This window comes from Orbicella franksi, chromosome 9, assembly GCF_964199315.1.
Source record: "Orbicella franksi chromosome 9, jaOrbFran1.1, whole genome shotgun sequence".
NCBI lineage: Eukaryota > Metazoa > Cnidaria > Anthozoa > Scleractinia > Merulinidae > Orbicella > Orbicella franksi.
In genome coordinates, this window is record NC_138153.1 from 22,880,565 (window position 1) to 22,906,306 (window position 25,742).

At 40.1% G+C, this 25,742-nt stretch overlaps 1 protein-coding gene and 11 non-coding genes across 12 annotated transcripts in view; 5 read left to right on the forward strand and 7 right to left on the reverse strand.

Annotated features, from left to right (window-relative positions):
* Trnan-guu (transfer RNA asparagine (anticodon GUU)) overlaps positions 1-31 on the forward strand; it is an 80-nt gene extending 49 nt beyond the window's left edge. Inside the window, exon 2 of the tRNA in view lies at positions 1-31. This exon is cut by the window's left edge and continues 5 nt beyond it. This is a non-coding gene — a tRNA (tRNA-Asn).
* A 1,665-nt stretch (positions 32-1,696) lies between these two features.
* Positions 1,697-1,769, forward strand: Trnai-gau (transfer RNA isoleucine (anticodon GAU)). The gene has a single exon. It is a non-coding gene; the product is annotated as a tRNA-Ile (tRNA).
* A 667-nt stretch (positions 1,770-2,436) lies between these two features.
* Trnan-guu (transfer RNA asparagine (anticodon GUU)) lies at positions 2,437-2,510 on the forward strand. Its single transcript has one exon. It is a non-coding gene; the product is annotated as a tRNA-Asn (tRNA).
* A 2,430-nt stretch (positions 2,511-4,940) lies between these two features.
* On the reverse strand, positions 4,941-5,012 carry Trnap-agg (transfer RNA proline (anticodon AGG)). Its single transcript has one exon. It is a non-coding gene; the product is annotated as a tRNA-Pro (tRNA).
* A 1,094-nt stretch (positions 5,013-6,106) lies between these two features.
* On the forward strand, positions 6,107-6,179 carry Trnav-uac (transfer RNA valine (anticodon UAC)). Its single transcript has one exon. It is a non-coding gene; the product is annotated as a tRNA-Val (tRNA).
* A 2,649-nt stretch (positions 6,180-8,828) lies between these two features.
* Trnap-ugg (transfer RNA proline (anticodon UGG)) lies at positions 8,829-8,900 on the reverse strand. The gene has a single exon. It is a non-coding gene; the product is annotated as a tRNA-Pro (tRNA).
* A 4,979-nt stretch (positions 8,901-13,879) lies between these two features.
* On the reverse strand, positions 13,880-13,952 carry Trnav-uac (transfer RNA valine (anticodon UAC)). The gene has a single exon. It is a non-coding gene; the product is annotated as a tRNA-Val (tRNA).
* A 60-nt stretch (positions 13,953-14,012) lies between these two features.
* On the reverse strand, positions 14,013-16,326 carry LOC145497949 (uncharacterized). The gene is made up of 2 exons (XM_081477827.1): positions 15,267-16,326; positions 14,013-15,178 (listed from the first exon to the last, which is right to left on the reverse strand). The coding sequence occupies exons 1-2, from the start codon at positions 16,320-16,322 to the stop codon at positions 14,930-14,932; spliced, it is 1,305 nt and encodes a 434-aa protein (XP_081333953.1). The 5' UTR covers positions 16,323-16,326; the 3' UTR covers positions 14,013-14,929.
* Trnan-guu (transfer RNA asparagine (anticodon GUU)) lies at positions 14,322-14,395 on the reverse strand. Its single transcript has one exon. It is a non-coding gene; the product is annotated as a tRNA-Asn (tRNA).
* A 3,410-nt stretch (positions 16,327-19,736) lies between the features above and the next one.
* On the reverse strand, positions 19,737-19,809 carry Trnai-gau (transfer RNA isoleucine (anticodon GAU)). The gene has a single exon. It is a non-coding gene; the product is annotated as a tRNA-Ile (tRNA).
* A 2,939-nt stretch (positions 19,810-22,748) lies between these two features.
* On the reverse strand, positions 22,749-22,821 carry Trnaa-agc (transfer RNA alanine (anticodon AGC)). The gene has a single exon. It is a non-coding gene; the product is annotated as a tRNA-Ala (tRNA).
* Positions 22,822-23,449: 628 nt separating this feature from the next.
* On the forward strand, positions 23,450-23,521 carry Trnap-cgg (transfer RNA proline (anticodon CGG)). Its single transcript has one exon. It is a non-coding gene; the product is annotated as a tRNA-Pro (tRNA).
* Positions 23,522-25,742: the final 2,221 nt, after the last annotated feature.

A 25,742-nucleotide genomic window follows, 5' to 3' on the forward strand; every position in this document is an offset into this window, starting at 1 on the left:
AAGGTTGGTGGTTCAAGCCCACCCGGGGACGATTCTTTCTGTTTTGATAATTGTTTTCTATATAGTTAGCGTCAAGAGTCCATCCCGTTAGCGTAATTTTTAGTTGTAGGTCATGTTAGTAGGTCTTAGTAGGTCTTCTCAAACAAACAGCCACTGCGCGGATGTGATGTGAATAAACCGTTATTATCGCGATCGGTATCATTACTGGTTTTTTGACGGTTGAAGCAAATTTGGCTGTAATTTTTAAAATCGTGGATACGCGAAGCGTAGAAACGTGTTTCTTGCGGGGACTCCGATATGCAAATGTGTCACTCACTCACTCAGGTGTAGACACTGTTCGTAATTAGTCGGCCCGAACGAGAACGTCCGAGGCCGACGAAATGTTGGAATAGTAACCGAGCCCGACGCCATATTGGAATAGTAACCGTGCAGTCAGCGCGAGCCTCGCTATCGTGTGTGCGCGGTTACTACTCAAAGGATGTATCGTACCAGCCCGAATTGACGATTTTGTAGCTTTTACACGACCATTAATGTTAGGTGTTTCGCTAAATTGAAGTTGAGTTGACTTCGAATGTTCGAATTATTACTATGGCCAACTTGAGCGCTGAATTTCTTGAGCATTTGACTCGTCCAGGCGTTCAAAATGACCAATTGCGAATAAATGACTATTATAATATAGATAGGACCCTGCGCACGCTCTGATTGGTCAAAAACCCATGTTTTATCACAGTATAAAGTGCTTTTAAAACATTACTTAAATGTAAATAGACGCCCTGGATTGCATTTGTCGCGTTAGTTTAACGACATTTCTTTGGTCGACTTCAGTCTCGTTTGATGAATTTATATTTCTTTCTTCTTTCATTGCTGTAAGAGTAGTTCGCTCCAAAGTGGGGGGCTGGGGGTGTGGGCGGATAACTACGATGGACTAGCATCCCATCCATGGAAAAGAAAAATACTCTCAGTTGTTTAATACAACGAAGGCTGGGATTAGATCTGCAGTGTGTGGACTAGCAAGGCCCGGGTGCGGCCATTTAACCTTTCCTTACCATTCCGTGCCAAAGGAGGGCGTCAATTTCAGTTCCAAAAGATGAAATTAAGCCTTTAACTGCCGGGTTACAATAAAGAAAGTCGCAAAGGAAAGAGTAATTCTTCAAAGAATCTTTGTGTTATCTGTGTTATAGAGCAGTTTTGAGAAAGGTTGCGTCACGAAAGCGTAAAACAGTACCGCGCGACAAATATACCGAAAGGTGCTCTAACTATTGAAAGGTGCTATAACTATTGAAAAACCAATGTTTGAGGCATGACCTGGTAACTAGTTTTAAGTTTTTTCCAAAAAATTTACTTAGAATTTCATTTTAGAAAAACATAATTAATAAAATTAATATGTTGCTTTTCATTCTAGTTCCTTGTTATTTAGAACACAACCTACTGATATTCACGAGACATTATTGGAAAGTATACAAGAAACAACTACCAATAAATAATTTCGGGATAACTATATTTCAACAAAAATGTCCTCATCATTTGAGAAAGCACGTTAACAATATATACATACATCTTAAAGAATAAAACCAAATCAGTTTGAACAAGGCAAATGAGCGGGTGCTGTTCCTCATTAGGTCAAACTTTTGACAACGGCGGTTCTTGTTCAAAGGCAGTAGTACTTAATAAAAAACGGCACGAGGATGATGTGTCTGGTCCGTTAGCTCAGTCGGTAGAGCGTGGTGCTGATAACGCCAAGGTCGTGAGTTCGACCCTCACACGGACCAACTTTTCCTTTTAAGTAAACCACCTGGAAAATACTATTTTAAGATTTCTAACTGACTGTACTCTGATTTCTCTCTTCCTGTATTTTTTTTTTCATTAGTCTATTCCTCCTAATCGATTTAAAACAAGAGGTCTAGATCAAAATTACTTTAGATTAATATTTCCCTAGAAGTCGTTGGAAATGTTTCCCGGCCAACAGAAACAGTTGGTTAAGTGATATTTTAATCTAGGGTTTCATGGTAGTCAGTTGGAATTGTCTGCAAAAAGGAGGAAGGTGTTCCGTTGTTTCATATGGCCGTTGTGACGTCACAAAAACCATCGTAATATTGCCTGCTTCGTTATTATGTTGTGTTCATTGACAAAAGAGTATTACAAAGGGCCTGTCCGGGAGTCGAACCGGCACCTCTCACAATGCACCCACTAGACCAACAGGCCAAACATGGTTGAACGTCATTTGACAAAGGTCTAAATCTACTTCTCTCTCTCGAACTGGTTCTGTAACACCTGTTTTGTGTTGTCTCATTGGCCAAGACAGTTACTACCCAACTCCCCCGGCTTTTTGCTTTTCATGTCTTTCGAGCAAGATACAATAATGTAACAGAAACCTTACGCAAGTTAGAATTTCTTCCAAAAAATTTGATGAAAATTGTTCAAAATGTTTTCATGGAAGTCTCCGTGGCGCAATCGGTTAGCGCATTCGGCTGTTAACCGAAAGGTTGGTGGTTCAAGCCCACCCGGGGACGGTTCTTTTTGTTTTGATAATTATTTTCTATATAGTTAGCGTCAGGATTCCATCCATCCATCCTGTTAGCGTAATTTTTAGTTGTATTGCATGTAAGTAGGTCTATTCAAACAAACAGCCACTGCGCGGGTGTGATGTGAATAAACCGTTATTATCGTGATGGTTATCATTATTGGTTTTTTGACGGTTGAAGCAAATTTGGCTGTAATATTTTATAAAAGGGTACAAATTTGCCCGTATTTGAGTAATCCAATTAGTCCTATAATTTGTGCATTCACTATGAATTCTTTAATCTTCGACTGTTTGCCTAATTAAGGTAATTACATCACCACACCGCTGCGCGCTTTAATCACCCGCTCCCATAACTAAAAGTTGAAGGACTTGAACATAAGCGTATCTTTTTGTGGTGTATTAAAACGTTCATTTCTAAACAGCATAAATTTCCCATAGTCATTCGTTTAGTTCTTGATTAAGGATATCTGAGACATTTGACGGCTAATATTGGCTTGCTCATTTGACGGTTGACGGTTAACTCCACTGAGATCCTCTGCCTAACGCTAAAACAAGGATAGCATCGTTTTTGAAAACCTTCAATATTGAACATCGTGAAAAGTAGGCAAATGTTCAACTGTTTGCTGTACTTCGTAGACTTATTTTTTCTGCCTTCCTGATCAAAAAACTAGAAACTACGAGTTCCTGATGAACACACCACTGAGCAATACAGCTTTCAGTCGTAACAGCTTTCCGTAGTGTAGTGGTTATCACGTCCGCTTTACACGCGGAATGTCGCCGAGCCAGGCCGGAAACACATGATTGTTTTTTCTACGACACTAAATCTTGCTACCAACTCTAGCCAGCTCTTACAAAATTTTGAGTCAGCGAAAACAAAACAAAAAGAAAAAAACGAAAGGTATTGACGTAACTGAGCTTATTTAATTTTTTATCCTTCAGCAACTTCATATAAATAAATAACGCTATCGAGCTATGATCTTAACAAAGCTTATGTTGCTGATTGTTAGTGGATTGGTAGCCAGAAATGTATGAGTTTCAGCTGGAGAAACCAAAAGTCTCTCTGCTATAAAATGACGGTTGAATGCAATTTCTGTGTTAAATGAAAGCTTTCAAATGACCCAAGGACCAAAACCATCGCTTTAAACTTTTCCGTTCATTTTGTTTTGCTCCAAGGTAATTTAAATGGAATAACTAATCAATTTCTTTTTTACGTTTTGCTAATAAGATCTGGCGAAAAATAAAGACGATGACATCGACCACTTCATGATCGCATCAGTCCAAACAATCCATAACCTTAACCCCTAATATATAGATTTAGGCCAGCCTAAAAGCGTAGCTCCTGGGTCGGGTTGTTCAAAGCCCGATTAAGCTAACCCAGAAAAAGGTAGAATTTTGATTTAAGTTTTGTAACTTTGTAGTGAGGTTTCTGTCTATTGTTTGGCCTTCTGTTTTGAGTTTTAATAATTACCATATACACAAAACAAAACAGCAAAATACATATGGATAGAAGAAAAAGTTATAATTCGATTAGCTTTTAATCCTGGGTTAGCGTAAACCGGCTTCTGAACAATCCTGCCCTGTTTCCAACAAGCTAACCCAATATGAGCCCGCGATCCAATCGAAACCAGCACTTGGTCAGCGGTCAACTTAAAAAAACACGTGACCTCGAGGAGCTGTTAACCGCTGAGCTGTTGAGCCCGCGATATGGTCACGTGATACTGGTCAGCGGATACCTTGCTTTGACATGTGTCAATTGATTATAACATGGATGTCCAATATCAAGGAAGTACACGGTAGACCAAGGCTACATGTCTCTGTCAACCTATTATTTGGAGTATGACCGCCATGTTGGGCAACTTCGCCGTCGCCGTCGTCGTCGTCGTGCGTACGCGCCCACGAGCAATACCGCTAGCCATGATAACCATGAGAAAATCAACTCATGGGTTTCCTTTTCTTTCCTATATGAGTATGGGGCTCCGCTTGGCGGCCCCTCGGGCTGCCGGAGCTCCGCTGTTATTGTATAGCCTGATGTGAACATCTTTGAGGGTGTAGAGTATTTTGGCAGGTTGCTTAAACATTTCGCCGGTATCAGGAGAGCAAGGTAATTCCTCTCAAACTATTTTTAGTAGCCAGTTCTCCCGCGGATAATGTTAGCACTGACGCGCGTTGCGTTGATGTTTTCTTGGAGGATGAAGATGCACGTATTAAAACCGCTTGGGATTCTCTTGGGCTGTGTCTAAAATTCGCTTTAAATTGATCAGCGGATTCACGAAAAGTCTCATAGGAAGCGAAGGAGAGAGGGGAAGAGCGAGTGAATGTCTCAACCATACCTACAATTTGGAAAATACTAGTTTGCTAAAAAATTATTGTTATGATTATTTTAATTATTATTATTTATCTATTTTTAGAAAAACAATTTGGGCCTGTCCGGGAGTCGAACCCGGGACCTCTCGCACCCTAAGCGAGAATCATGCCACTAGACCAACAGGCCAAACGTGGTTAAGGATTTATTTGATAAAGGTCTTAACCTACTTCTCTCTATTGAACTGGTACTATATAACACCAGTTATTTGTTGGCTTATTGACTAAGACAGTTACTATCCAACTTCTCTGGTTTTTCGCTTTTCATGTGTTTCGAGCAAGATACAATAATTTAGCAGAAATCTTACGCAAGTTAAAATTTCATCCACAAAAATAAATTTGATGAAAATTTTTCAAAATTCTCTGAAAGTAAGTCTCCGTGGCGCAATCGGTTTGCACGTTCGGCTGTTAACCGAAAGGTTGGTGGCTCAAGCCCACCCGGGGACGATTCTTTCTGTTTTGATAATTGTTTTCTATATAGTTAGCGTCAAGACTCCATCCTGTTAGCATAATTTGAAGTGGTATTACATGTTAGTAGGTCTTGTCAAACAAACAGCCACTGCGCGGATGTGATGTGAATAAACTGTTATTATTGTGATTGTTATCATTATTGGTTTTTTGACGGTTGAAGCAAATTTGGCTGTAATTTTTCATAAAAGAGTGCAAATTTGTCCATATTTAAATAATCCAATTAGTACTATAATTTGTGCATTCAATGTTACACCCTTAGTTTTCAAATGTTTGTCTTATTAACTCTATTACCGCCACGCGCATTAATCGCCTGCTCCCGTGACTAGAAGTTAAACGACTTAAACATAAGCATACTTTTTGTGATATATTAAAACACTCCGTTATAAACAGCATACTTTGCCCATACTCAATCGTTTAGTTCTTAATTAAGGATATCTGAGACATTTGACGGCTAATATTGGCTTGCTCATGTGACGGTTGACGGTAAAAATATTGCGGTTTTGACGGTTGACGGTTAATGTCTTGGCCATTTGACGGTTAACCCCATTGAGATCCTCTGTCTAACGTTAAAAACAAAGCGGATAACGTTGTTTTTGGAAAACTTCAATATTGAGCATCGTGAGAAGTAGGCAGATGTTTAACTCTTTGCTGTACTTCCTAGACTGACTTTTTCTGTCTCCCTGATCAAAAAACTAGAAACTACCAGTTCCTGATTGGCACACCACTGAGTATGGCTGCTTTCATTGGTAACCGGTTTCCGTAGTGTAGTGGTTATCACGTCCGCTTTACACGTGGAAGGACGCCGGTTCGAGCCTGGCCAGAAACAACCTTTTTTAAACTCGTGGATACGCGAAGCGTAGAAACGTGTTTCTTGCGGGGACTCCGGTACGCAAATGTGTCACTCGCTCACTCACTCACTCACTCACTCAGGTGTAGACACTGCTCGTAATTAGTCCGCCCGAACGAGAGCACCATGTCGGAATAGTAACCGCGCCCGACGGCATATTGAAATAGTAACCGTGCAGTCAGTTAATATTAGGTGTTTCGCTAAATTGAAGTGGAGTTGACTTCGAATGTTCGAATTAGTACTATGGCCAACTTGAAGGCTGAATTTCAGGAGCATTTGAGTCGTCCAGGCGTTCAAAATGACCAGATGTGCATTTGTTTGCTGGAAAGTGACCTGAAAAGCTAATGTGGTATGTTTTGATGGGAATGTGTCTTATTCCTTGACCATAATGAGCTTATATGAGCGAAACGAACAACTTTTAATGAACGAAACAGTTATTGAATACAGGAGAAACATCGGCACCATTGTATAATATTGCAATTTCATTCTTATAATTTAGTAACATCTAAACCAGCTAGCCGAAATATCGTTTTAACTCTACGACGTTGTGTCAGCCTTGCAGTAGTGACGTATTATCGTTTTACTTTTCAAGGTTGGCTGATTAGATCTGCTGTGAGATCCAACGTTCAATCAAGCAGGACCTTCGTTCACCGCTTTGCAGTTTAAACACTCAATAAGTTTTTCAGGCTGAGTTGTCCATGTTCAACCGGCATCGATTTAAGTTTAGATTAAAGTTGTGTTCTCTATACTTGTCTTGTTTATTTTAGTACATTGATCTGAACTCTAAGTGGGATGTGAAATGCACATAAACTTGGAAAGAAACTCCCAAATACTTGACTTTGATAAGCCTAAATGATTTTTACCCTGTCTTTTGTTTACACTTTGGCTTCCTGATTGAAAAGATAACAAAACGAAAGAAACCCCCTCGGAGCTTGTCCCCAATTATTAGTTAATACTAAATACATTGACACTTCAATAAAGCTGTTATTATTATTGTTGGAACACATATTTATGGTCGACAGATTTGTCGGATCAACACTGAAAACCGTTGCAAAAGAGTCTACTTATTTTGATTTATTTTACGTGCAATATATATAGAGACAAGCGGTTCCAAATTGGAAAAAAAGTGTTGTCTCATAAGAAACCTTACCTATAACGTTGAATGAAATGCAATGAAACGTTTGTGAGTTCCTACCACATGAATACATGCCAATTTTTCTAGCAGGCAGATCAACATCAAGATCTAGGTCTGAGGGAAAGGGGGGAGGGGGGAAGAGTATTCTATGATTTGTTGGACAGGAGTGTCCTCTGTGACCCAAGAACTCTTAGTCTTTACCACTCCATGTTTTGTTGCAATTTTGCCACCCTAGCTATTCTGGACGTATGTCTTTGTGATATGTGTGCAAAACAAAGCCAACGAAAAAAGCCTACACTTTGTGAGTTAAGTGCGACCTTACATGGTACAAACCCGCCTTGTTTTAACAGCATTTAATAATACACCAGTAATTGCAAGTTCACCAATATGTTTCATCTCTAGATTACCTAATCCACGAGTTTGGCCATAGGTCTCCTTTGATTTTTTCAATGAGACGATATCTTGCTACCCAACAGTAGCCAGCTCTTTGAAAATTTTGAGCCATGGCCAACAAACAAAAATAAACGGAAAGACATTGACGTCTAACTGAGCTTATTTAATTTTTTATCCTTCGGTAACTTCATATTAAGATCGATGCCTTAAATAACGCTACCGCGCTATGAACTTAAAAAAGCTTATGTTACTGATTGTTAGAGGATTGGTAGCAAGAAATGTACGAATTTCAGTCGGAGAAACCAAACGTCTATTCGCAATTAGTTGACGGTTGAATGCAATTTTTGTGTTAAATAACGCTTTTCATATCATCCAACGACTAAAACCATCGTTTTAAACTTTTCTGTTCAGTTGTTTTGTTCCAGGGTATTTTAAATGGAATAATTACGAACCAACTAATTTCTTTAATACGTTTTGCTGACAAGATTTGGCGAAAAGGAAAGATGGTGAAATCAAACCATTCCATTCCAAACAAACCATAACCTTAACCCAGATTATTGCATAGCGCCGATGTGAACATCTTTGAGGGTGTAGAGTAATTTAGCAGTTCGCTTAAACATTTCGCCGGTATCAGGAGAGAATGAAGAGTGAGATAGTTAATCCCAAATATGTCTCAACATAATTCCTCTCAAACTATTTTTAGATATAGTATCCAGTTCTCCCGCACATAATGTTAGCACGCGCATTGCGTTGATGTTTTCTTGAATGATGAAAATGCACATGTTAAAACCGCTTGGGCAGCCTTTGGGCTGTGACGAAAATTCTAACTTAAGACCGGTTACCTCCAAACTCTTCTGGGATTTACAATGGTTGGTGGACACACGAAAAGTCTAATTGGAAGCGAACGAGCGAGGGAAAGATCGAGTGAGTGTCCCATCCATACCTACAGCTTGAAAAATACTTTGTTTTTCGAAGTTCAGATTTATGTAAATGTTGTTGCATCACATGTGTAAACTCATCTGAGAACAGTCGTAGGGCCCCAATGAAGAACACCGTTGATTATCATTATTTTAATTATTACTTGAAAAGAAAAACAATTTGGGCCTGTCCGGGAGTCGAACCCGGGACCTCTCGCACCCAAAGCGAGAATCATGCCACTAGACCAACAGGCCAGACATACAGTATATGTTCAGACAAATGCTTTAATCTGCTACTCCCTTAACTCAGCTGGTGTTTTGATATATACCTGTTCTGTGTTGTGTTGTAGTTACCAGTCCAACTCCGCTGATTAACGGAGTTTTCCGCGTCATGTCAATAAAGCAATTCTGACTCAGCACTAACACGAGACATTCAGTGGGAATAGTTTATTGAGGATGCGTCAGTCAGCTATCTGATGCAAATGTATTCCGTCTAATAAGAAAATCTATCTCCTTGCAAATTAAAACTGTTGGTTCTAACAATTAGAACCTGTACTACGCCAAATACGAAAAACTACTAAAAGCGTACCCTTAAGTTATGGTCAAAAAATGTGTAGAAACGTACTCCTCAGAACCCCGAGGAAAGGGTACAAATCGATAAGCTAGAACATTTTACAAGACGCTGTTAAAACAAAGCTTAATAAAATTTTGGATAAACACGAAGACTGACCGATCAAGAATGACGTAAGTCTCCTGCCAAAAGGCAAAAAAGTCCTTAAACATCCCAGGACAACCCGCGAGCCTCTCCGTCATGCTCTCAGAATAGTAATCTCTGAGTAATTCGTCCCTCGATCGTCAGAAATTACATATTTCAAAAACGCAATTAAATTTGTTGCTTTCTCGGTACAAGCTACAAGATCAAAAAACAAAAAACAAAAAAGAACATGCCCGTCTTGATTGACAGACGTCACAAAACCATGAATATCAACAAGCGAACGATTGCGATCAGTTGGTCAAATGTCTGAAAAAAATGAAACCAATTTTATCCCTTATCCGATCAGAATGCCAAAAAAAAAAGCCAAGCAGTGAAACAGACATAGAAACACAATCATTACCCCCACATAAGGAAAAAAAAAACACACAGTTCTTAATTTCAACAATAATTCTATTATGAAGAGAACACAAATCTCTTTCCTTGCTACCAGATGTTTCTTTCTCAAATCCATGAAGTCTCTCTCCCTCTAATGTAGGGCGCCGTAGCTGAGTTGGTTAGAGCAGGTTGGTTGTAAACAGGAGGTCATGGGTTCAAATCCCATCGGTGCCTTAGAGGGGTCGAACTTTTTAATTCTCAATACTTTTTCATTACTCTTGCTCATCGAAGCTTCACATATTGTTTAACAGGGAATTTTTGTAAGGTTGTGTTATCCAATAATAGTTTTATATTGAAGGTCCACGAAGGGGTTGACTGAAAAAATTACATGACGGTACATTTAAAGTGCTACTATATATCATGAAATTCGCATCTTTCCTATCTAAGCCATTTTAAAACACAAAAAAGTAGACTGTACGAGAAGAAAACGCTGTTTACTATTTCAAAGACCTTTTTTCGTTCCAGAGATATTCAGGATTTTAAAATGCGCAAATATGCGGTGAGATTCTACTACATGTGCTCCACAATATGAGCTAAACAGTTCTGTTACCATGGGAACATGCTGGGGTCCACACCTCCTCGATATTGAAAGCTTTTCTGGCCACCTTTGGCGTTCCATTTGATATTTGCCAGTGGTGCCTCATCTGCATGATCCAGCTAGCATATAAATATGTTAGGTGGTGTTTTTGGCCTCGTTTAATGTTTTTCCAGCTGAAAATCACTAAAATATTTGAATCAGATTGGAGGGGAATGGAAAACAGTTAGTTGCCCTGGGAACAATGGTTCACTGGTTTCCGCTGCAAATTGACCAAGATAGCTTTATTTATATATCCGATATAATATTGAGCTGTCTTTCATTTGCATATTTTACACATTTTTCAAACTTAAATATCTCCGGAACTAATGCAGATATTTGCAAGCGGCAAACGGCGTTTTTAATATTTTGTGGAATTCCATGTGATTCAACCAAAAATTCAACGAGTAAAATTTGGTCATAGTACCACGTTAACGTGGTTTAGAAATACCTCGTTTTAAGATCACTAGAGGTTCACCGAGGTTTCCGTAGTGTAGTGACTATCACGTCCACCTCACACGCGGTAGGTCCCGGGCTCGACTCCCGGAGAGGCCCTTTTTTAAAATACTCTTTTATTGCTGAACACGACATCAAAACGAATAAACAAGCTACGATGGCTTATGCCATATGAAACAGTGAATTACCTTCCCCCAATAAAACAAATTTCTTTCATTTTTGTGCAAACAATTCTAACTGACCACAATGAAGCCTCTTTATATAAGAATATGGCTAAATCAAGTGTTTCTGCGGGGGCACCCAACGACCGTTTTCTCTCGAATGCTGTTAGACGCTGTTTTAGGCTATCTGGAGTACTTTTAAAGCTCTGTAGGTTAATTTTAGGTTGCACTAAAAAAATGTTATCTGTTCGGATATTCTAGGGGAACTTGAGTATTCTCGAATTTATTAGGACTTTTTTGTCCATTTCCCGAAAACCTTAGGTCTTATCGCCTTTCCGAAAATGATAGCTGACCTTTTTTCGGTACCCAAAACGACATTTCCAACAGTCCGAAAACAACAGACATTAAATTTCTCATATCACGAAAGTTCGAGGTGCCAATTCTCTCAAGAAAATCAGAGGGGATTAAAGGCCTTCCGAACAGATAATTTACCGAAACCATCCGTTGGATGCCCCTGTTTCTGTTGGCATCCATATTTTTCAAACCGGTACTTTCCAGCCCCCCCCCCCCCCCGGGAGGGGGGAATACTGCCATATATGGGCTATATAGGTGAGTGCCGCAGTAAAGGGTATGGTTTTCAAGCAGTTTACTCTAGCATGGTGTTCATAAATCAGAGCGTTTGGGTCTAGAATAGAGTATCATTTTTCACAAAACTGACCAGTTGGTTGAAGATTTTATCTAAACTAAGGAAACCAGGAATTGCCACTCAAAAATATAAAAAAAATGAAATCGGCAGGTTTAAATTTTTGCAACTCAGCCTCAACAGCTTCGATAGATGACTATCATAAAACACTACTGGATATTTTTAACTGGGGCCCCAGCGGAACATCCCCACCCAGAAATTCCTGAAGTACCCTCCTCCCCGCGTTCTCAGCTACATGTAGTAACATTATAGACAAAGGAAAATTTGATCTAGTCCTTTTGTTTTGTAGCGATCAAAAATATATATAAAAACAGGTTTTTAATTGAAATAAGGTCAAGGATTAGGAAAAGAGAAATCAGATAAATCAGATAACGTGTGATTCTCTTCACACCCTGTTTCTAGAGCAGAAATAAGAAGATTGAAAATTAACTGAAGACAACGATAGCTTTGCTAAGAATCTGCGATGAATGAATGAATATTACTTATTAGTATATTCTCAGCTCCGACTATTGCATTTCTAGCTCTCTGATTGGCTCAAAAACTCCGACTATGAGCCATTAGTCGGAGTTTTACCTTATATGGAAAACAGTGCGCCAAGTTTAAAAATTTTCCGCTCTGTAAAATTGTTGAAATAAAAATCGGCGGCAAAAACCCGATTAAGAATATACTAAAACAATTATTCCATTCGACCTTGTTGGATATGAAGTGATCATAACCAACTCGCGCTACGCGCTCGTTGGTTATTTATCACTTCATATCCAACGCGGTTTCATGGAATAATTGTTAATTAAAAACAATGGAACTTAAGTTATAAGATTGTGGTTTCATGTCGATGTTGCGATAAGAAACCTATGTAAAAATTTCTCCAAAAATCCACTGTGGGGAACAAGATTGTGACCGGTGCATTTACTAATAATTCTTAGCGTCAATATCCGTAATAAACGCTCCTGAAAAATGCACAGAAAACTTTCTAAAGCTTTAAACCCAGCGTGCACAATGAATTTAATACAGTAACAAATGTTGCAAAGATATTAATTGATGCCTACTTTGATAATCCAGGTACGCCATGCATTCAGTGTGGCAAAATGTACAGCCGCCATTGTTTCCCACTGTGGATTTTGGCGTACTGTTACAGACGCCACGACACCTTGTGTGCAAGAAGCCGCACTTAGGCTCCGCCACCAGTGAGCCAGCTCATCTTAAAGATTTAAGTAAATAACAATCGCATTCAATAAATATATTTTCAATGAAAATCTGCTTAACATCGAGAGTATGGTGCGTTCACGGTTTCCTACAGAAAATTTCAATGCACGTTTTAAATTCTAACTTGAAAGACAAATATTTAATGGCAAATTGATTAAAAAAAAAAAAAAATTGGAGAATCCGAATAACAGTCAATACTGATGATGAGCGATACAGTAATTTTGTTGCAGGAAGTTATGGCACTCTACCTGCGTTTTATGAGCAGATAGATGAGGAAAAAGAACTGCAAACAAAAAAGACAAAAAGACAAAAAAAAAGTGTTATCATGGGTAGCAAACGCATGCAAAGCGTGCGCTCTACCATTTGGGCTAATTCCCCATTGTACAGATGCCTTAACTATTGCGAGGCTATTTTGATAAACTGCTCACCAGTTTTCGTCAAGTGTTACCGAAAATGAAAGAGGAGATTTAAATACACCACATTAAAGATTTAGAGCATTTAAAAATACTTACTGCTATTTGTAAAATTTTGAAGAAAGTAACTTGCCAATTAAAAAGTCACTCTTGATCTAAATTTTGTCTTTTGGAGTAAAATAATATTATATGGAGAATCCGGGCATCGATCCTGGTACCTCCCGCATGCAAAGCGGGCGCTCTACCATTTGAGCTAATCCCCCGATTGTTACATGAAAAAACAGAGTCTAGTTTTAAGAGTAACTAGTTTTGGAAGAATTTTTGAACATTTTTGAGCATATATGGTACAAGCTATTGTCATAATATTACAACAGAAAAATAACTACTAAATAACTTAACTGTCTGCTATTATACTTTAACATCCCTCAGTTATGGTTAATTTACTGGTCAAAATTACTATTACTTGAGTATATTTTCACCCTCAAAATACAAGATGCCATAAAACAGTTCATAAAGAAATCGAGCATGCAATCATAATAACACTGCCGAAGTCAAAAAAAAAAATTAAAAAAGATGTTTCCGGCCGGGCTCGAACCGGCGACCTTCCGCGTGTAAAGCGGACGTGATAACCACTACACTACGGAAACCAGTTACCAATGATTGGTGCTATAAACCGTCATACGACCAAAAAATTAATGATATGATTATGTTAATTGGACAAACAGTTGACTGAAGAATAAAGACCTCATATTTAATGCACAAATTACAGGACTAATTGGATTACTCAAATATGGGCAAATTTGTACCCTCTTATGAAAAATTACAGCCAAATTCACTTCAACCGTCAACGATCACGATCACGATAATAACGGTTTATTCACATCACATCCGCGCAGTACCTGTTTATTTGAGAAGATCTACTTACATGTATTACAACTAAAAATTATGCAAACAGGATGGATGGATGGAATCCTGACTCTAACTATATAGAAAATAATTACGAAAACAAAAAGAACCGTCCCCGGGTGGACTTGAACCACCAACCTTTCGGTTAACAGCCGAATGCGCCAACCGATTGCGCCACGGAGACTTCCTTCGAACGATTTTGTACAATTTTCATCAAATTTATTTTTGTGGATGAAATTTTAACTTGTGTAAGGTTTCTGCTACCTTGTATCATGCTCGAAAGACATGAAAAGCGAAAACCCGGAAGATTTGGATAGTAAATATCTTGGCCAATGAGACAACACATAACAGGTGTTACAGTACCAGTTGAACAGAAAAAGGTAGTGTTCGTGAGCGGTAAAGGGAAATGGTACTCGGCCAAAACACTTCAAAATCGGTAAAACGGTAAACTCCAAATGGCGCAAAACTCTCTAAAAGGCACAACAACTGCTCACTGGAAACTGTCTAAAACTCTGTCAAAAAACATCCACGCAACTTAAATTCGTACGCGCAAATAACGTACGCGTAACTTAAATTCAAAATGTTTTCCTTCGCGCGCGCGCTATTCGCGCGTCACGCCACTTCGGACCTGTCTTCTCAACATTTTTCCCCTGCCCACACTGGGAGGTAGTCTTAGTGTGTCTCTAAATAACTGACTATCAATTAATTCCAAGCGGAATCAGTTTCGTAATTGGTCTAAGGCATTCGCGTCCTCTTTCCTCTTTGAGGTTTTTATCTCTGGCATTTCGCTAGGTCTGTTCAGGACTGGCATCTTTGACCACTCACTGGAATCCTTTGTTAACCAGTCGGAGCTATTCCACCACAAGGAACACCCAGCTAAACCTGAAGGGGTTGCACCTCTTGTGCACAAATCGGCTGGATTCTCCTCGGTAGAGAGGTGCTGCCACTGTGACGGTTCGGTGAACATCTGTATTTCACCAATTCGGTTCGTTACAAAGGAAGTCTTTACCACGCCCTCGAAGCCACCATAGGACATCTGTACTGTCACAATAAACCGTCACGCTCTGCATTGGTACTTCCAGGACCGTCAACAAGGACTGTGTTAAGCGCAGGCCAAGAATCGCGCCCATAAGCTCCAGTCTAGGGACTGTCATCGGAGTCAACGGTGCTACTTTGCTCTTGGCTGCAATAACCCGACTAGTGACGGCATCGTTATGATATTTGCACCGGATAAAAACAGCTGCAACATAAGCTTGTTGATAGGCGTCAACAAATGTCACAATGCGCTTCGACTTGACAGGCTCTGGACTTCGTAGGCATCGGGGAATCTTCACCTCTTTCAGATTATTCAACTGCTCGAACCAATCTCCAATTTTGTTGGCTATTTCATCTTGTACTTCGTCATCCCAATCGTAACCTCGCATCCACAGCTCCTGAAGTAGAATATTGGCAACAATAAAGTACGGGCACACAAATCCCAGAGGATCAAATATCGTTGCCACTTTACGTAGGACGTTTCGCTTTGTTGTCTGGAAATCTGGCGAAACCGGAGAGGCGGTTACGGTAAACAAGTCCTCGGTGCTGTTCCACGAGATTTTTAGTGTCTTTACTATAGGATCTTGGCCGCTGTTTATCACGATCTCTGTAGCGCGTTCTTCTATCGGAATGGCTTCGATAACTTTTGGTGAGTTGGAGATCCACTTTCTGGCATGCATGTTGGCAATTCCCCACAGCGCTTTCAATTTACGGTACAGCTCCACTCCTTCTTCGTCATTTTCAACACTGTCAATAGAGTCGTCCATGTAGGTTGACTTAAGGACGGTTTCAGCGGCAAGGGGATAACGGTCTTGGTTTCTTCGAGCGTTCCCCTGCGCTACAAACTGCGACTCCATAGGGGCCGAATTCTTTCCAAACACTACACGGCTGAACTCGAATACGTCCGGCTCTCGGCTGGGGTCCAGGTCTCTCCACAACAGTCGGAAATGGGAACGGTACTGCTCCTCAATCTCTATTTGGAGGTACATTTCTTTTGTCGCAAGCGATACCAACAGGGTTTCGACGGAAACAGACAAGCACGTTGAAAAGATCTTGCTGTAGTATCGGTCCAGCATAGATCATGCATGTCATTCAGAGAAATGCCATTGCATATAGCGGCACAGTCAAACACAATTCGTACTTTCGTTGTCGTTTTATCCATCCTCACGATCGGGAAATGTGGCAAATACCATACGTTCTTTGGCAGCTGCTCGTCCAAAGGAACCTTTCGCGGATATCCCTTTTCAACATAGGCCTGGATAGTTGCTTTATAATCTTCAGCGACACGGTCGTCTTTCTTTAAGTTTCTCTCGGTGCTTCTGAGGCGGGACAGTGCCATCGGCTTAGTGTCAGGGAGCTCGGGCTTCTCGTCTTTCCAGGGAACAGCCACGCGATATCTTCCTTTTTCATACTTGAGAGAATCTTTCACCTTATTTAAGGCTAGTCGCTCTTCCTCGGTGAGTACGAGTCTGTCAGTACGTTCTGTGCCAGACTTCTCGATTTCCCAGAATCTCTTAAGGCTGTTATCGACATCGCAAAAAGATTCTCTTTCGTCGCTCCATACAGGTTCTTTTGTAAACAATGCACGAATGACGTGAGATCGCGTTCTCGTAGCTTCGTTTTCGTCAGGCGCACCAATGTAACTCCACCCAAGTGGTCTAAGGCGGGCGATGGGTCCGCCACTTTTCCCGTTGAGATCAACATGAGAATAGTGGAGTTCAGCGTTATCAACGCCAACCAAAAGATCGACAACTCCATTGTTTGCGGGCTTGGCAAAGCTGCACTGGGTCAGGTGAGGCCATTTATTCTGATGTTCGGTCCAATTCACAACTCTGTAATTGCCTGTGACTTTCTGCGGGCACGTTTTTACGCTGATTTCTTTTGAGAATTGCCCATCGACGCTTTCAATTTCAATATTTAACGGCATGGACTGAAAGGTTTCTACTGTATTATTGAGAACATGAACTTGAACGTTCTGAAAAGGTTCTTGCAGTCCCAGTACCCCAGCAACTTCCTAGTTTACGAAAGTCTCGTTTGATGCGTCATCGAGGATAGCATTTATCTTCACTTTTCTACCATTAGCCTTCATCCACACAGGGACAGTTCGTAACGAATATGATTCAGTTGGCTGGTCATGGTCACAACGGGCACCCCCTCCCAAGGAACGACTGGGTGTCTTTCTTCGTCAACACGGGGCAACGTAGTTAGCGGTCCGGTTTCTGAGAACTTTTCAAGTCCATGAAGAAGGCGGTGATGATTTCGAGGGCAACCATCTATCCCTCATATGCATGCTTTTCTGCAATCTTTCCCCCTATGGTCAGTGGCTAGGCAGCGAAAACATAGCTTCTTTTCTTTGGCGAACTGCCAGCGGTGATCCACTCCTTTGTCGTGAAAATGTTTGCAGAACCACACACCATGATCGCGACTTTGACAGAGAGAACAGGGAGAACGCACGTTTCTTATTCCATCTATCTCCGATTACAGCAGTATGGAAATTTCGCAATCTACCAAGATCCGGGTACTTGGGTGCTCTTGGCGGGCTAACGTGCTCGAAAATCTTCGATTCAATCTCGTTCGCCATTTCGGTTGTTTCAACTCGGAATCTGACCTCATCTTTAAGCCAGTCCCTGAAAGCTGTGACTGATTTTTCTCTTGCGCGTTCGCTTAACCAGCGGCTGTAATTCTCTAGCTGACGATCAGGCAACTTCTTTACTAGTAGACTATGAAGAGTTCCGTCGCCTAGCTCTCCGTCTTTTCCTTCCACCTGTAGTTTTACCACGGTGATCCGCACAAGGTCTGCAAACCTCTCCAGAGCGTGAATATCTTTACTTCTGATTAATGGCATCTGTTCTAGTTGATCCATGTAGGCTCGCAGAAATCGGCGCGCGCCACCATGTTTTGTTTTTAATATTTCTTTGGCTTCTTCGTATTCTGGAGCTGAGACTCCTAAACCGCGGACGGCTTCCAACGCATTCCCCGTCAGATATTGTCGTAGTCTTGCCATTTTCAGATTCGCTGGCTCCGCTGACTCGTCTACTAGACTTGTAAAGAGAGCCCAAAAATCTTCAAACTTGTGTTTGTCACCATTGAACGTCGGGACCTTTAACGGCTTCAAAACTCGGCTTCGGTCATCGTGATTTCCGATACTCTCGTTCAGCTGATACTGCTGGGCAGCCTGCAGGTCGTAGCTATCCGTTCTGTTCACGCTAATCGGCTGGCTTGTATCTACGGTTTTGCGCGCGCGAGCCTTTATTACAGTTTGCCCAGCTTCAATCGGTCTCTGTACTTCTTTTTCGATAGTTTCCGACTCTTCAATGGCTTCGTTTTTTCCAGATTCATCTCCGACCTTGACATAGAACGCAGTCAGTTCCTCCAAAGTTTCCTGTGCATTTTCCAGGGCTGTCCAAAGCTGCTCAATCACGCTTTCGTTGACCGGTAACTCGGAATCTTTAAGACAAACTCTTTCCAGCTCATGTCGGAGTTTCGTGACTTTTGTTTTTTCGGTACGCTTTCGCTTCTTTATCTGTAATAACAGAATGTCCGTTTCTTTCTTTTTCTCAACTCCACCTAGTCCTGTTTGTTCGGCGTTTTCCTCGGTAAATTTGGTAACAGCGGTATCATCGGTATCGGAGGCCATGACTGCACAACTCAAAAACTCAAAACACGAAACGACACCTCAAAGCAAACACCAGTTCATACTTTTCTCCCCTCGTAGTCGCCAGAAAATGTTCGTGAGCGGTAAACGGAAACGGTGCTCGACCAAAACACTTCAAAATCGTTAAAACGGTAAACTCTAAACGGCACAAAACTCTCTAAAAGGCATAACAACTGCTCACTGGAAACTGTCTAAAACTCTGCCGAAAAACGTCCACGCAAATTAAATTCGTACGCGCAACTAACGTACGCGTAACTTAAATTCAAAATGCTTCCGTGCACGCGCGCGCTATTCGCGCGTCACGCCACTTCGGACCTATCTTCTTAACAGGTAGATTAAGACCTTTGTCAAATGATGTCCAACCACGTGTGGCCTGTTGGTCTAGTGGTATGATTCTCGCTTTGGTGCTAGAGGTCCCGGGTTCCGCTCCTGGACAGGCCTTTTTTAATACTCTTTTGTCAATGAAAACAACATCATAACGAAACACAATTTTACGATGGTTTTTGTGACGTCACAACGGCCATATGAAACAACGGAATACCTTTCTTCTTTAAAGAATCACTTTTGTTTTTGCGCAGAAAATTCCAAGTGACTACTACGAAGCCCTTCTAGATTAAAATATGACTTAACTAGGTGTTTCTGTTGGCCGGGAAACATTTCCAACGACTTCTTGGAAAATATCAAACTAAAGTAATTTTGATCTAGTCCTCTTGTTTTTAACTGATCAGGGGAAATTAACTAATGAAAAAAAAATAAAGGAAAAGAGAAATCAGAGTACAGTCAGTTAGAAATCTTAAAAGTGCATTTTCCAGCTGGTTTACTTAAAAGGAAAAGTTGGTCCGTGTGAAGGTCGAACTCACGACCTTGGCGTTATCAGCACCACGCTCTGCCGACTGAGCTAACGGACCAGACAAATTAACCTCGGTGCCGTTTTTTTTAAGTATTACTGCCTTTGTACAAGAACGTTATCAAAAGTTTGGTCTAATGAGGAACAGCACCCACTTATTGGCTTTGTTCAAACTGATTTGGTTTTATTCTTTAAGATGTATGTATATATTGTTAACGAGCTTTCTCAAATGCGTGATGAGGACATTTTTGTTGAAAGATAGTTATCCCGAAATTATTTATTGGCAGTTGTTTCTCATATACCTTCCAGTAATGTCTCATCAGTATCAGTAGCTTATGTTCTAAATAACAAGGAACTAGAATAAAAAGCAACATATTTTATTAAATGATCTGTTTTTCTAAAATGAAATTCTAAGTAAATTTTTTAGAAAAAAGCTTAAAACTAATTACCAGGTCGTGCCTCAAACATTGGTTTTTCAATAGTTATAGCAACTTGTATATGCTTACGCTTTGGGGAATTAGCTCAAATGGTAAAGCGCCCGCTTAGCATGCGGGAGGTACCGGGATCGATACCCAATCTTTATATTATTAGCTAATATGCAGCTTTTATTCTTTTTGAAGGCAGATGTTTTTCCGACCATTGTTGAACAAATAACGGTTTGTAAACTTTTTATTTGGATAATTTTCTCTAGCTATCAGAGAAGATGCGAATACTCCTATTAATGAATTTTCCGCTGTCCCTCTGTAACAACGTGGACTTCAATCGACCAGCGGTAAAGCAACAATACCCGAAACACCTTTCGGTATTGGCGCGGGGTACGCTTTCAGTTACGCTTTTGTAACGCAACCTTTCTCATAACAGCCTTATAACGCAGATAACACAAAGATTCTTTGAAAAATTACTCTTGCCTTTACGACTCGCTTTATTGAAACCTGGAAGTTAAAGGTTGAATTTCATCTTTTAGAAGTGAAATTGCCGGCCTCCTTTGACACTGGATGGTAAGGAAACGTTAAATGGTCGCACCTGCGCCTTGCTAGCCCCCACACGGCAGAGCTTATCCCAGTCTCCGTTGAATTAAACAACTGAGAGTATTTTTCTGTCCATGGATGGGATGCTAGTCCATCGTAGTTATCCGTCCTCACACCCAGCCTCCCATCGTGGAGCGAACTACTCTTACAGCAATGAAAGAAGAAAGAAATGTAGACTCATCAAACGAGACAAGTCGACCAAAGAAATGTCGCTGAACTTACGCAACAAATGTAATCCAGGGCGTCTATTTACATTTGAGTAATGTTTTAAAAGCGCGTCGATAATTTGAGCTGTTAAATGCATAAATGAATGGATTTACCACAGAACTTATAAAAAGCAGCAATAGCCCAAAAGCCCGCACGGTTTGGCTTACCATCCGAAAATAGCGAAGGGCAGTAGCAACACTGGCAGGTGAAACACACGCCCCGGAAACAAAAGTAACTGTCAGCGACATCTTCAAGAGTTGTTTTCGTTGTCGCATGAGTATTTTTTTTCTGGGATATTGCTATCAGGTGTAACCGCACTTATGTGATTGAGCGATTTCACAAGTTTGCTGTAGCAAAAGCTAATAACGAGAAAAGGAAGAGTGAAAACAAAAATTATGTAGAAGATAATGTGAGTTAACTCTGCGTTCTGCCTGTACATCTGTCGGCAAGCTGCTGTCTTGAACTTGTAGTTTGTGTACACAAACAACGGTGTGTTTAAGGCAACGGACGCCATCCACGTGCCAATAATCGCGTATCGAACCGTTTCTCTCGTAAGCTGCAACATCCGTAGAGATCTTACTACTGCATTATAACGTTCTATTGCTAGGATTGTAAGCGTGAATACCGAGACAACCGTAGCATTCAGAGGAAAGTTGAAGCCGACAGAGAACATAAAGAGAACAGTTCCAACAGCTTCATCTGGAAGGACCCTAATCATTGGGATGAGGCAAAAACCACAAAACAGGAGACTTGTAACATCGGCAGCCGCTAGATTTGCCAATAAATAATTCTGAGCGGTTTGAAGCGACTGGGTTCTCTTGATTATTAACAGGACTGAAATATTTCCAGCGATTCCAACTCCGATAACTACTGACGCTGACAAACAAATCAATAACTTGTCGATCGTAAGATGAAAGTTTTCCTTTTGAGGCTTTCTTAACTAACTCCACTATTGTCCCGTTCGTTGTAGAATTCCCTGAAATGTTTAAAGACGTTACTTGTTAGCGATTGAAGATCTGTTGAACGTTGAAGTTTGTGCCAAAGCAAATGGCTTGTAACCAGTTAAAAAGATGTTATCAAAGCAATTGACCTTTAATGCAAAGGGGTAATCAATTTTGTTGTCTATAAATGACAGCAAACGCAATTTTAAAAAAAATTGAATCGTTCTTCGGAGAATGAAATTGATTAACAATGAAATCTTGTGAAACTTTTTAATCCAGCTCGGTAGTTGGTACAGCGATGGCAGTTTTATATTAATTTTGCTTTCTCGTGGGAGAGGAAATTAATTGAAAATTCGGCGATCGTAATCACTTAGTATTTATTTCATAGCGGGAAAGATTAAAACAAACAGAGCATTTAATCCACGTGCGAGAATCAGTTTTGTGTAAATGTAATTACCGACTGATGTTATAGATCGCCATCGATTTGAAAATAGCGTAAGGTTCAGCCTACTACTATATGCTGTTCTTAACAAATTCATACCGAGTTTTAGGTCTTTTCGGTTTGGTTCCTATTTAATGATGATGGACAGAAAGTAAAGCTATTTTATTATTTTATTCACGCGGACGCTTTAATTCACTGAGGTTATGTTCCGCTAGAATCACGATTTTACTTTTTTGCTATGTAAGCAAAAGCCAAAGACCACACAGGTCCGATTGAGGTTCTCCCAAAGGTAATACTTTTTAATTGGAAACATACACCCGTATTTACATAAGAAAGAGTTGTTGAATCTGGGAAAATAATGATTTTGAAGAAAAACACAATCTGGAGAATCCGGGTATCGATCCCGGCACCTTTCGCATGCTAAGCGGACGCTCTACCATTTGAGCTAATTCCCCAGAAACTCTTGATGCCAAATTGCTAAGCCGGTTCTCAATCTCACTGTACCCAAGCTTTCGTATTACAGCTCATACTAAATAAGACAGCAACGAGAATAAAGAGCGTGGTGCTGATAACGCCAAGGTCGTGAGTTCGACCCTCACACATACGGACCATCTTTTTGTTTAAGTAAGCCAGCTGAGATAACACTATCTACTGATTTGTTTCTGATTTCTGTTTTTAAACAGAAGTAAACTCACCGACCTATTTTGCGCTTAGAACAGAAAATTCTACGGTTAAATAGTGGTACTGTTGAATTTGATCGGTTAGAAATTACAAATTCAGAAACTTATATGCTATATAATATATGAAACATTTTTCGCACGGTAACGTAAAAATCCCAATAATTCCGGCCCATGCAGTACCTGTCTTTTCTTTTTTTGTTTTTATTTGCACGTTGCTTTGATTAAAAAAGAAAGAAAGAAGAAGCAACAAAATATGGCAACACAATTCATAACTGAGTTGATCCGGAAAATCTCACACTTTAATTTTTTGGATGTTACTCAACGTGAAGGTAGTAACGTACTGGTAAATTAACCTGTTTTAAACCAGATTTACCGTAGTTTGTAGTATGTATTCATTTTTTTTGGCCTGTTGGTCTAGTGGTATGATTCTCGCTTCGGGTGCGAGAGGTCCTCGGTTCGACTCCCGGATAGGCCCCATGTTTAATATTTTGTCAAAATATTTTACAAGTCGTAACAGCATCGATTTCTTTGGCCCTTTTTCATGACTGGCGTATTGCATGTAAAGAACTGAACGAACGAGCGAAAGAAGAAAAGCGAAGAAAGTAAGCGAAAAAGATACTTCATTCTTACGCAAAAGCTAGGGCTTGCGTTGAACTGTGAAACTCTCCCTTTGATTTGTTTACCATATACAAAGCCTTCTTTGAACATGTTTTAATAAATATCTGCTGCCCTGGAAATGTCTTTTTTTTAATGAACAACGAAACATTTCCCGCGCAAAGAAAGTAAAAAGAAAAACACAAATTTGGCTTGCTATTGTTTGCATGCAGTTCTTATCAAAACAAAAAAGGGAGTTTTTTAAACTGCTTTTAAAAAAAAAGTAGTATAAACATGCTGATAGAGTTGTACTTGGTTGTCCTATTAGTGAAGCAAAAAGCTGCGTATGATGACAGCACGTGTGACTCTCTTCACACCCTATTTGCAGAGCAGAAATTAGAAGATTGAAGATTAACTGAAGGCAACCACAGCTTTGCTAAGAATCTGGAATGAATGAATGAATGAATGATCATTACTTACTAAACACGATGAAATTTAAACTATAAGCTTGTGGGTTCATGTCGATGTCGCGATAAGAAAACCCATCCAAAGTTATCCCAAAAAAATCCACTGTGGGCAACAAGATGGCGACTGGTGCATTTAACAATAGTTTTTAGCGTCAACTGAATCCCTAAGAAACGCTCATGGAAACGCACAGAAAACTTCCTAAAACTTTAAACCTAACGTACACAATTAATGCAATTCAGCGACAAATGTTGTAATACTTTGATAATCCAGGTACGCCAGCCATTGTCCTAAAATGTACAGCCGCCATTTTTTCCCACTGTGGATTTTGGCGCGCTGTTACTGACGCCATGACACTGCCGAAGATTTAAGAAAATAATGATCGCATTCAATAGATATATTTTCAATGAAAATCTGCTTAACATTGAGAGATGGTGCGTTCACGGTTTCCTACAGAAAATTTTAATGCACGTTTTAAAATATAACAATAATAAACAAATATCCAACGACAAATCGATAATAAAAAATTGGAGAATGCGAATAACAGTGAATACTGACGATGAGTAATACAGTGATTTTGTGCAGGAAGTCATGGCACACTACCTGCGTTTTAAGAGCAGATAAATTAAGAAAAAAGAACTGCAAACAGAAAAGAAAAGACCAAAAAAATGTTAACATGGGTAGCAAAAATCTTGATTTTGGAGAATCCGGGTATCGATCTCGGTATTTCCCGCATGCTAAGCGGGCGCTCTACCATTTGAGCTAATCCCCCATTATACAGATGCCTTAGCTATTGCGAGGTTATTTTGAAAAACAGGTCACCAGTTTTCGTCAAGTGTTACCGAAAATGAAAAAAGAGATTGAAATACACCACGTTAACTAATTTAAAACTAGTAGTAATCAAAGATTACGAGAGTGCATTCGACGCTCTCACTTAAATATATATATACCGTAAATAAATGATTTCATTAGCTGCCTTTCAACTTTTTCAGCAGCAATCGAGGTTTTACAGTCAGATATGCATAGTGTCAAAGTCCATGCTAGTGAAGAGGTCACGATTTGTTGATACGTTGCGTGACGCTGCCAGTTTCTGTAGATTCTCAAGTTTCATAGAATATTTAAATTACGTACATTATTCTAAGCTAGCATTTGCAATCGCGTGTTCGTTTCCCGTGGTCGTTTATCGTAAACAAACTCCGTGCGATTAATTTGAGTATTTCCCCTGATGAATAAAGTAGTCTTATGGGTCTTGCCTTCAGAGTACTTTTCCACCGATTCCAAATAATAAAATTTCGACCGGATAAAGACTGAGCTATCTGTCGCGACTGGAACTAATCAACAAATGCAATCAAAATGTAGCTGTTCCCACGGTCATCATCCAAAGCCAAGTGGTGTTAATAAACAAGGACAATTCCCTCAGATTTCGATAAATGCTACCGTCGAAGGGTGTAAATTCGCCAAAATCTAACGCCGAGAGCACATAATAGCGAAGCGTACGGTGACTAAATGGAAAGAAGTCAAAGAAAGATCCATCGGAAAGACGAACTCACGTGACCTGCTCACATACTCACATGTTCGCCACATGTCTTATCACATGTATTAGCATTTTAAAACGGTACCAGTTTACTGGCTGTGAC